The sequence below is a fragment of the Pinus tabuliformis genome, chromosome Q, assembly GCF_031772625.1.
Source record: "Pinus tabuliformis cultivar Carrire ecotype Pingquan chromosome Q, CPIR1, whole genome shotgun sequence".
Lineage (NCBI taxonomy): Eukaryota > Viridiplantae > Streptophyta > Pinopsida > Pinales > Pinaceae > Pinus > Pinus tabuliformis.
Genome location: NC_142296.1, coordinates 328,465,472 through 328,477,477, shown reverse-complemented (window position 1 = coordinate 328,477,477; position 12,006 = coordinate 328,465,472). Strand labels below are relative to the sequence as shown.

At 40.8% G+C, this 12,006-nt stretch overlaps 1 protein-coding gene and 1 pseudogene across 1 annotated transcript; both read right to left on the bottom strand.

Annotated features, from left to right (window-relative positions):
• Nucleotides 1-8,358: 8,358 nt before the first annotated feature.
• On the bottom strand, nucleotides 8,359-9,297 carry LOC149219512 (CAAX prenyl protease 1 homolog pseudogene; annotated as a pseudogene).
• A 334-nt stretch (nucleotides 9,298-9,631) lies between these two features.
• Nucleotides 9,632-10,207, bottom strand: LOC149219511 (uncharacterized). Its single transcript, XM_089386842.1, has one exon. The coding sequence runs from the start codon at nucleotides 10,205-10,207 to the stop codon at nucleotides 9,632-9,634; it is 576 nt and encodes a 191-aa protein (XP_089242968.1).
• Between the last annotated feature and the right edge of the window lie 1,799 nt (nucleotides 10,208-12,006).

The following is a 12,006-nucleotide window of genomic DNA, read 5'->3' as shown; positions in this document are numbered from 1 at the left end:
AGTATTCAAACATGGATCAACTGCAAATTGCGGTTATCCCTAATAGTATACAACAGTCTACAAAGCTCAGCCGAGTTCAAGGTGGACATGCATAATCTGTATATTTGGGCGTGAAAGGATCCAACTCAAACATGGGTAAAGCTTCCATTCACTGCAACGGACGATGCAATTTTTGAGGCAATGGTGGCATGGCCTCTACAGTGGTGTGCCCTGGACTTGGAAGAATTAGAAAATATTATAGCACAGTAGTGGAAGAAGGAAATCAAGCTACACATAACAAAGTTGGTGGAAAGAATGCGCCAGGAACAGAAAGTAGTCACACAGTGGGAGGTGACCGAGGAAGCAATAGAAACCACCACTATGCCCAGTGAAGAGATCATGGGGGGATCAAGAAATGTCCACGGAGAAGGACATATAGGAGGAAGTGGAGACACAGGAATGCACGGATTTGATCAAAACATTGACCCAACCTAAGAGGTTGCACGTCCATGAGCAGCCACCTGCATGCAAAAAGACAAAGACAACAAAGACCTTGGAAAGAGATTTTCTTGCTACAAGCGAACCAGTACGTGATGTCACTAAGGGTGCTCTGGAGCAGTTGATGATGGATCAGACAACTATGTTGAGGTTGCTCAGAGTACAGTTGCAGGCATTATAGGTGCGTCCCCCAGAAGGGATGATGCCACACATTGCGGAAGGTACATTCGCAGCTGAGGAGATGGTGCATGCCCACACAATGAATACTTTAGTGTTACTAGCACGCGCTATGTTAGCAGAGGCTAGAGGTGACATGAGGGGTTGGGGGTTGAATTTGGCCACCTTTCCTAGAGAGACCCTATACCAACTGCTGGATGGGGTAACTGCTGAGCTCCGCGCTTGGGAAGGTTGTGCCCTCTAGGTCTTAATGGAGCAAAAGGGAAATCTGGAGCATATCAGTCTATAGTGCGATGACTTAGTTGCATACAACCAAGGATTGGAATAGGCAGTGTACCAGAACTGGCTGTGCTAGTAGAACTCCCAACAGCCAAGAAGATTCACCACATGGTGGTAGGATTCCATAGGGCCCAAGAGGAGGCCGCGAACGCTCAGCTGGAGTTGAGCTTGCATATCACATAGCTAAGGTTGAAAGCGATGCCCCCTACACCACTGGAAGTAAGAGAGTAGCGCCATGGCGCCATTCAAGCCAGGTTGAAAGTGATAGACCGCGTTGTAGAGGACTGCACGAGATTATTGGATCAGTCGCTTCTTACACTCACATCACTGCAAGAAGACCCAACACTGTAGAAGGTAGAGATAGAAGCATGGGAGTTACAGTGATCTTATGATAATGTTCAAGGGATTGTGTAAATGGTCACCCTCACTCAGCGCTTAGCCAAGATGAGGGAGGCCCAAGCCCTGAAGGAACAGGTAGACACCATGTGCTAGAAAGAAGTCGGGCTTAAAGCACACATCTAGCCTTGGCTTGAGGAAGCATTCACGACCACCACTACAATTGAGGGGAAGATTACTCTGTTGTAGGACACATATGCACTAAGGCAAGAAGATGCCTCCGATAATGCATCAGAAAGCCGTGCACAATTGATATAATGGACAACGGAAGAATGTGTGGTAGATGTCAGCACAGTGCAGACATTGCTGGATGGACTCCGAGAAATGATCACCACACGAGCCGAGTGACTCAAGATGAGGCACGATGATTGTGTTGGGGGTCTATTGGGTAGTGGATCCCCGACGTCACGATTTCGGGGCTTAAAGCCCACAATTTGGGATAATAGTATGGTAACGGTTCCATGAAATGCATGGAGCGCGAATTGTAATGAGTTAAGTCAAAGGGTTGTCTGCCTGAAAATAATGTAAGATAATAGAAAGCGAGTCGGCCTGCCCATGGTCTGCGGACCATGGGAATGTATAAATAGACCAGGGCTCTAGTTTTAGAAGTCTATTTTTGGGGCGAAGATAACAAGTGTTATGGGTTAGTAAAGATGAGATTGCTTTGAGTTTGTAAGTCTATGTCGTGGTCAGTAGTTGTTAGTGCAGGCTCTGCAGCTATGTGCGTAGAGGCCTGGTAGAGTCTGCAGCTGTGTGCGCAGACCCCTGCAGCTGAGTGCGCAGGGCAGAATTGGATTGTATTGAACCAGAAGATTAATAAAGATAAGTTTTTTTGAATTATTTTGCATCTGGTCATAGAACTGTATTTTTATTCTTATGTTATGGTTTTAAGCATATATTTAAGATTTATGGTTACATGCACTGGTTATACTATTGAATGCTTGATTAAGACTCTAAGACTTGGATCAGATCTATAATAAATGCTATAATAATAAGGAATCTAGGAAGTGCCTCGTCGCAGAGCTACGCGAGGGCCAGAGAGCTGTGCTGCGTAGCACAAGTGTGCAGATCAATTTGCGACCTCTCTAGACCTCATCAAGACATGCTTAGGGTGTGAAAACCTAGTTCCAACACCCTCCCATACTACCTCGAGTGAGACTTTAGCCCGTGCTCTGTGGATTGTTGCCGAAAGAGCTGGTAGTGTGGGATTTGTTTGGCTAAAAGACTTATAAACCTGGGTCAAGCCCCAATAAGCCAACATTTCCTTCTTTTGGAAATGTTGGTGCTTCGTTTATGGCAATGTTGTCCTTGTCTTGGTTAACCATCGGTTTTCCCATTTGGTTGTTTTCAACCTCAGTGGTCCTGAGCGTCATGACTCTTGTTCCACCATCTCCTTCGTTTGAATCATGACATGATGATTCTAGGGTTGAGCCTTCACCCTCTTCCCTTGTTTCTTCACCCTCCTCTCCTACTTTGCCTGGTGAAAGTTCTAGGGAATCTAATCTTCCCTTTCTTCTTACCACTGCTAGTTAAGGGTGTAACATCGACATGATCTTCAAAGGGCGATGAGGATTGATGAGTCAAATCTTGAGACCATACTTCTAAGATCCTAGGTATACCAAGACAATCACGAAGAAATTGGTCACCCTTGCACAAGTTAGAAGGAAATTTAACCTTTCGTGGGGGATCATAAGGTTTTTCTACCAGAGGTGTACTCAGAGCAATAGTTGCATGGGTGGCCTTTCACTTTTCTTAGCTTCCATAACCGTTTTTGTTGTGAGTTCCGAGTCAAGCTCAAATTCCCTCGTAGGGGCTTGTGAACCCATGTATCATCCTTGGGTTTCTTTCCCTTATCGTCCCCTATATTCACACCACTTCTAAGCACCATATTCACATTGGGGTCCTCTTCGCATGGTTCAGACCTCATCATTTGGATATTTTGAGTTGGAGTAGGCTGTAGTACCCCTTTCTTGCACATCTGTGCGATCAACACTGGAAAATGCCTTCACCCTCTTCCCCTATTTCTTCACCCTCATTGTTTGCTCTTAAGTCCAAGAAATCAAAAACATTACACTCATTTAGCATACAAAAGTGAAAGCATGTTTGCACTAGTGGATTTTTCAGGATTGAGAAATTAAAAGGCAAAGTTCAAATCTTTCGTTTTCCATCATAAGTAGTTGTGAGATAATCAAAATTGATGCATTTTGTTTCCTAGTGATTGGAATGCTTGCATGCACTGTTGTTCTTACATTTTCTTGTTATCATTTTCGTTCGCTTGGAAATGAACTCTTTACCCTCATTTAGGTAGTTGTTCATTGAAAGGAATGGTTTTTATACTCATTGTAATTGCATCCTGGGAATTGTTGAAATACATTCAGTAGGGCCTTGAAACCAAGACTTAATTCAAGATTAACTATTAAAATCTATTGAATGAACTTAAAAACGCATTGGAACCTAACACACACATATCTAGAGGTCTAGGCTAGAGACTTGTTCTGGCGTCGTTAAACCTAGTTGCTATTGTTTTCACTAAGGTTGGGTGATTCCTCCTTTTGTGATTCAATAGGTACTAGTACGGATTTGTGCTCCCCATACCGTCGAGTATCTATTGGGAGACCCCACTAGCTTATCATCCTATTATCCATAGGAAGCTGAGTCTGCCGCCTTACGAATCGTAATGCACCAAACATAGCATTTGGGAAGATTAATTGCCTTACGAAAAGTCCTTGGTCATTTCTATTTCATTTGATCACCAAGGTGTATATGTAGTTTTGCAATTTGTCTGGTAAACCTCTTGTCTATGAAGAAAAGATGTAATTTTGTTTCAATGTCGTAAAATTTACTACCCATGGAATATCCCTGGTTACAGTTAGAGTTCCTTTCGAGGTCAATCCTAATGACAACCTTTCCAGAGTCTACTGGTCAAGGTCTCCCCCCGGATGGGAGTCTTGGTCCTTTTCCTTCTTTTGGAAATGTTGGTGCTCCGTATATTGCAACATTGTCCTTTCCCGGGTTAACCATCGGTTTGCCCATTTGGTTGTTTTCAACCTCGGTGGTTCCGAGCGTCATGACTCCTATTCTGCTATCTCCTTTGTTTGAATCAGGACACTATGATTCTAGGGTTGAGCCTTCACCCTCTTCCCTTGTTTCCTCACCCTCCTCTCCTACTTCGCTTGGTAAATGTTCTAAATCTAGTAGCCAGGAGGCTAAGAAGAAGAAGATGAAGACAAAGAGGAAGAAGCTAGATAAGCGAGAGGCCACCCATGCAACTATTGCTCTGAGTACACCTTCAATAGAAAAACCTTCTGATCCTCCATGAAAGGTTAAATTTCCTTGTAAGTTGTGCAAGGGTGACTGTTTTCTTCGTGATTGTCCTGGTATTCCTAGGATCTTAGAAGCATGGTCTCAAGATCTAACTTGTCAATCCTCATCACCCTCTGAAGATCATGTCAATGTTACACCCTAAACTAGCAGTGGTAAGAAGAAATGGAAGATTAGATTCCCCTGTAGGTTATGTGAAGGCAAACATCTTCTTCACCTTTGTCTTCTCATGGATAAAGCTTCCACCATTTTGGAAAATATTACAGCTCCCCAACCCCAACTTCCAGTTTGTTATCTGAGGCATTCTTCTAACCCTCTCTCGATTGACAAAGAGATTGACTTGGATCCATCTCTTGCTTATCCTACTCTCTTTGAGCAAGACTCTCTCATGTCTATTCTTGACCAACCATTGGTTGAAAAGAGTGTTGGCTTGGTTCACAACCAGTTGTTCATTCTGTTTGGAAGAGCATAATGATCATATTTCTCATATTGTTCTCGTCTCATCAGATTCTCCTAAATCAAAGAGTGACCCTCCTTTCCCAGCTGATCAACGGAGTCCTACATTGATTCCTGTAGAGCATGGGGGCAACAATATGATACCCCCACTAAGTAGTTCTGTCGTTTCCTTTGATTGGAGTTAGTGGACTACTTTCCACCTCCCGTATTATGTGCCTTTCCATATTATAGTACACGCCTATAATAAGGTAGTACCTAGCACTCTCTTGGATGAGGATGTGTCTGTTAGCCTCATGCCTTCCACTACTTGGCAAGCTTTGGGCTTCCCACAGCTTATGCCTGTCACCCAAAATCTGTTGGCTTTCAACGGAGGAACTAGTAAACCTTTAGGTATCCTTCCGAAGTTACCCGTTACATTGGGAGGCAAAACTATCTATATAGATGTGATGGTCATCCAAGGTGCATTGGATTTTAGTCTTCTCCTTGGTCGCGACTATATTTATGCCATGGGAGCTCTTGTTTCTTCACTTTTCTATGTGGGTTGTTTTCCACATGACAGAAGAATTGTGACTATAGATTAGTTATCATTCTTTCATCACCAGGTACCTCCTGTACAACCATCATTCCCTATCAGTTCTTGTTTGCCAGCAGTACCTCCCTCGCCACAGGTCAATTATGTGGCTACCCGTTCCGTCTCCACATCTCTTGATGATCATGTAGATGGTCTCGTACATCATGTACTTGGGGCATTGGAACCCAATCTTTCATTGGTGCCCAATGACATGTATTCTCCCAGAGCATGGTTCTTCCCTCTAGTGAAGACCTCTTGGGAGTCATGTTCTCGTATGTCCCATGAATAGGAGTTTCAAGGATAGTTTTTGTGATATTTTGTCAACCTTGTTAAAAAATGAAACAAGGAGTCCTGAGCATAGTTTTTGTCTTGTGTTAAGCTCCTTAAAAAATGAAACAAGGAGTCCCAAGGATAGTTTTTGTGATCTTGTGTCAATGTCATTAAAAAATGAAACAAGGAGTCCTGAGGAGAGTTTTTGTGATCTTGTGTCAACCTCGTTAAAAAATGAAATAAGGGATCCTGAGGAGAGTTTCTTTTTTGTGTTGGCCTCATTAAAAAATGAAACAAGGATTCCTGAGCATAGTTTTTGTCTTGTGTGAAGCTCCTTAAAAAATGAGACAAGGAATCCCGAGGATAGTTTTCGTGATCTTGTGTCAACCTCGTTACAAAATGAAACAAGGAGTCCCGAGGATAGTTTTCATAATCTTGTGTCAACCTGGTTAAAAAATGAAACAAGGGATCTTGAGGAGAGTTCTTTTTATGTGTTGACCTCGTTAAAAAATGAAACAAGGGTTATGAGGATAGTTATTTTACTGTATCAACCTCATTAAAAAAATGATAGAACTCCCTTTTCCAAAGCGAGTCTTTGATTAAGATCTCGTAAAATCTGAGTCGAGTCTTTCTAAGATCTCGAAAGTGAACCTTCATTCCATCCACCTCGTTGAATGCAATGAAGCTTGGGGGCCATGTACCTCGATTTGAGTCATTATGATGGGGCATGTGAAGTTATAACAAGCATATTTTTTTTTCAAGCTTGTGTAAACATGAAACCGAATCCAAGTAGAGTACTCCATGGATCAAGCTTGTATAAAAAATGAACCCATACCCAATTTACATCTCGTGATTATCGTTTTTATCTGCTAAATTCTGCAAGATGAGCCTTGGTTGTTTCATTCCATCATCACCATCTCTTTTGTCGATCGTATGATTTCACTTGGTTGTTTGTCCTTTCCTAAGGGACTATAGTTATGAGTGGTTTTATTAGCCAGCCTCTTGACCATTACATGTTTTGAGCAGTTCTGTTATCTCAAAATCAGGCCCTGGAAGGCTGCTGACCAGGAAGACTTCAAGTAACTATTTCAGACCAATCTTTTGACTAAGGCTTAGCCTCCTTAGCCTGAGAGGGCTCTCTCAAAGGGTTATTGATTTTGACTATTAATAAGATGGCTAACTCTCTTGAAATAACATTACAAATATGAAGGCTGGACAAACATTACATAAGTTTCCATTGGGCTTATGGAGTCAATCAAACCTCAGTAAATAATGATATTGCTTTAACATAGAAGTCAGGGCATGTGACATTTAAATGTTCAAAATACAACTCTTATAAAACCACAGTTCATAGATGAGTACAGGAAGTCAAAGCAACATAAGTGAATTCTGAGTGATTACTCATCTAAGCAACTGAAAAAAAAGGCATGAAGGACAAAGTAAAATAACACATCTTGAACATGGAAATGCTGTATGAGTCCTGAGAAGAAAGGCATATATCTTATATTACTGAACTCTGTTCTTTACATAAGCCAAAACAACACTCTGTTTTTATAAAATATCCAACCCTCATTACATAGATGTTCCAGCTATATATAGAAAATCCTTATTCTAACTACTTCGAGCTTCCTCCTCCAACATGAGGGGAACTCGAATTCTGCCTATGATGACACCTATCTGCTTTACAACAAACTATTAAATACAATTAGTGCTAACTGGAGTTCTAAAGAGTTCTAATTTGACTATGACTCTAACTCTATCTTCTTCGTAGAATGATTCCTTCTTGTTCTTTGACACCTGGTCTCCTTTAGTTTGGCTGAGGTGGATGTTAAATACGCCATATTGACCTTGAACGCTGAATCCTTTACTGGCCCGTAGTATTAGGAGATGTCCCCTGCTTCTTGGCTTTTGTTTTCATTAATTTGCTCAAATATATAACAACATGTTTCTTAGTCTTTAATAATCCAAGGTATGGAACGCTGCCATGTTTCTGATGTGCTGTAGGCTGTATTGATGATGTGTCATCCACTATTTTAAAAACCAAAGAGAAAACGCATTCAAGCTGTCTGATGCATGCTTCAATTCTTTTATGATATGACAAAATGCCACGTCCTTAATACGCTGTCCACCGTTTTCATATGTGTAGGAAAAAGTTCTTGCAAGCTGTCTTGATCTTGTTGAAAGCTGATGGCTTCAGATGATTCCTTGTAGACATACCCCTTTTCAAAATTCCCGCTTGTATTTCAAAACCGGTTGACTGAGATTAGATTGTGTAGCTTCAGCAGTTTCGCAGCGTGCTACGAAACTGCTGTACATTAATCATCTTCAGCAGTTTCGTAGCGCGCTACGAAACTGCTGTGTGATTCCAAAAACACAGTTTCAACCCAAAACTTTGAAATTGTCTGGGTTGATCAGGTGGAAAATAAGGAGCCGGCGGGCAATCTGGAGAACATTTCCTCCTCATTTTTGCACTGCTGAATCCAGGTGTCATATATCACTATACGCTTGTTCTTGTAAAATCCATACATGTATGCGTTGCTGTGTGTCGATCTTGTTGAACCATCAATCACAAATAGCTTCTTCAACGGAAACTTTAGAGATGATGCTAGCCTTTCAATATTCAACCTAAGTTCCCCTTCCGGAAGAGGAGTGAACTTGTTGAAGAGAGGAGCTATAAGAATAGAATATAAAGACATCATCACTAGTGACAGTATAAGCATGAAGGCCCAAAGGTATATTGCTAAATATTGACCTCCTTTCTGCACAATTATGATTATTGCTGAAACAATTGGTGGCCCAAGTAAAACTGAAAAGCCCAGACCCACAACCATATCTCTGAGAAAAAGCCAAATCGTTTGTTTATTGAATCCATGCCGAGCCTCAATGACAAAAGTTGAATACAGTGAAAAAGGCAGATCTATCAACTGAGACCAAAGAGTAACAGCTGCTAAACATATGAGTGTATGAATGATTTCATTATGAGGATCTAAGCCCAAGTTTGCAACTACAACTTCTGATTTCTGCCAAAGGAATGGTAATGCTCGAAGAAGTAAAATTGCTGAATCTCCTATGATGGTCACTGCTGCGTGAACAAAGTGGAAGCGACTTTTATCAATGCTGTAAGCTCGAGATTTTTCAAACTTATCCTGACTCACCACTCCTTTTAAAGGCTTAGGCAGATAAGGAAGCTTAAGTGACGTATGTTGCCTCAAGTCAAGGTATGTCTCAATGAAGTACATGAAGATCATGAAACCAACAACAGCTTCCAAATAGGGAAACGCCATTTTTTAGACCAATCCAAGACAAGCCTCGCCTCGCCTGTAGCGAATAAAGGGCCAACTAGTAAAAGAATGGGATGCAGTAGACCTGATCTCCAGTTGAGTTGAGTGCCGGGGAAGCCGCGATACTAAGGTAATACGGGGGTCAATATAAAGGCATGATGCAATTCCTCCATTAGTTCATAAAAAGGGCAATTTCTCCCTTGCATTATTCTTCATTTGAAGACAGTTCTGGTCATAAAGATTACTGACATCATGTTCACCTTGCATCTAAAAATCGAAACGATTTCACGGGTTGCCTCACATAATCTGTGCAGAAAGATGAATTAAAGAATCCCTCGAGGCCCCACTCATTCTATTAGTGCATATGGAATAATTGCCGAGGGATAGTCTCAGTGAATTTCCGTCAGTTATTCATGTTATTCAGGAGCTTCACAACTTCTCCAATTGCGACTGTTTTACCTTCATCCCGAAGTGTGAACCTTCCAAGTTGAGGAAAATCAGAGAACTTCTCAACACAGATAGTGTCATTTACCTGAATGCGACACAACACAACTGCTCCAGTCTTAACAAAAAGACATTTCTTTTTCATTGGCTTTTTCATCCTTGGATCCATCTGCTCTAACAACTCCATTATCTCACATTCCTCAACAACAGAATGAATATGCAGTACAGCTTTATAACCAACAGTAAATATTGCTTTATGTTCCAGTAGTTCTAATATCTGTAACTGAGCCTCAAACTCCAGCACTGCTTGAATTGGATTTGAAATGGAAGACAAAACAAAGCCTGTAGAGATGTCATCTTCTTCAACACCAGATAATTTCACCCTAACATTTTCTCCAGGCCTTGCATACTTTATTTCATCACTTTCACGATAAACAGCTACAACTTTCTCGTGAACCTTATTTGGCGTTATAGTTAAGCTGTCTCCTTGCCTTACAGTGCCTGACTCTGTTTTTCCCATAACCACAGTTCCCATATCCTTGAATCTATCTATTAATGGCATCCTGAAAGGACCTTTAGGATCTCTTGGAGGTAACCTGAATGCAACGATTACTATGGGATTGTCAATGAAGGAGTTGTTCCATCAACTTGAATAGCATCAATGACCTCTCCAAAAGTTGGCTGTTGAGCACATCCACAAGAATCCATTATAGTCCTCCACATCATACAACAGAGTGTCCTTTATAGGCACATATCCTGCATCCCTAGACAACTTCTCTAATATTGCATAGATATCCTTTGTTTGAGAGTGCGTTCGGTCTCCTATGACAGAAGTATGCACTGTGTTTTTAATCTCAATCCAGCTCTGATAGAGAAGAAACACGGGACTTCCATCCACAAGAACCCTTTGAGAAATTTTTAAAAAATGAATGTTCAGGATTTAAAACATTTTTCTTCAGTGATAACAGTGGCTCCACTTGGGATAGTGTGCCCTTGTGGTACACTAAGAACTAGTAGGTCCAGTGCTTTGTCCTTTTTATAACAAACATGGATTTGCTTGACAAACATCCCCTTCAAGCTTCTTGGGCCTTCACCTCGGGCTTAAGCTTGATGATCACTGTAGGAGAAAGGAATCTACATCTACTAAAAAAAAAAAAATGCTCAGTCAACCTTGAGCTTATTTGCATTTTCCTACCTACCTACCCTATCAATTCAAACTTCTTTCAGCTCAATCAATGTGAAATTTCCAATGCAGCCAATCATTTGTCTTATCTGATATTTGAGTTTTTTGACTGCATCGGAGTTCAGAGCCACTATGATATGGCGATGACCACTGCCACTGAAATTGCCTCTGATCTTCATAGAAAAGCTGAAACACTGGAGAGTAAAACTCTTCCATGTATTCAGCTATAGGATCCCATAATTCATGATCAGCTTGATGATTCTTGTAACTTTCTGGCTGTGCAAACTGATCTTCAACAACAGTGTACTCTTCCTCAATTGTAAAAGAGAAAGGAAGCAACACTCTCTCCTTGTGTTCTATCATAAAAACCTTTTGAAAAGAATGATCATCATAACACTCTTCATTTTCAGGCCACTGATTCTCAACCACACAAGACCCCTTTGATGTGCTATCCAATTTGCTATTTGACAAGCTATCCAACTGCTTTTCTGAATCATTCCAACAAACAATGGAATTTTCCTCATTATTATCATCATTCTTTGGTGTAAGCTGCTGCAAGAAATTACAAAAATGAACAATCTTTTCCTCTGCCTGAAGGTCATAAAAAATTTCTTCCAACATTTCTTCTTGGTGTTTGTAATCATGTTCATTTTGATAATGATCCGAAGACTGACAAGTCTGCTGCATCTCTACATCAATATCAGAGGATTGAACATGGTTTTCATAAGTAAACCCCTGCTGATCTTCATGCTGCATTTCATGAGATGTTATACTTTCTTCTTGGTGTTGAAATGCATTGTTATGGAGAGCCTCTAAAATTTCTTCATCCATAAATTCATCATCACCATAACAATCCTCCAAGTACTGAATAAGATTTAAAGAATGTTTACAGCAATCTTTAAGCAGCAATAAGGAAGGATAACCTTCTTTATACATTTCACAGAATTCATCATGAAAACTAGCAAGCGAATATATTGAACCATTTTCCAGACTTTTATACCAAGACCATGCTTTTCCTTCTAAAGTGGTCATAAACATTTTCATGAGACAATCTTCAGGGAAATGAACCTTAAGACTGCGTACATGCATATGGAATTTAACCAAATGGAGAGCAGCATTATCCTTCTTTTCATCTTTGAATATTGGAAGAT

What these genes read in the sequence shown, in the direction of transcription:
- LOC149219511 (XM_089386842.1), bottom strand. Translation starts at nt 10,207, where the DNA reads ATGGGAACTGTGGTTATGGGAAAAACAGAGTCAGGCACTGTAAGGCAA.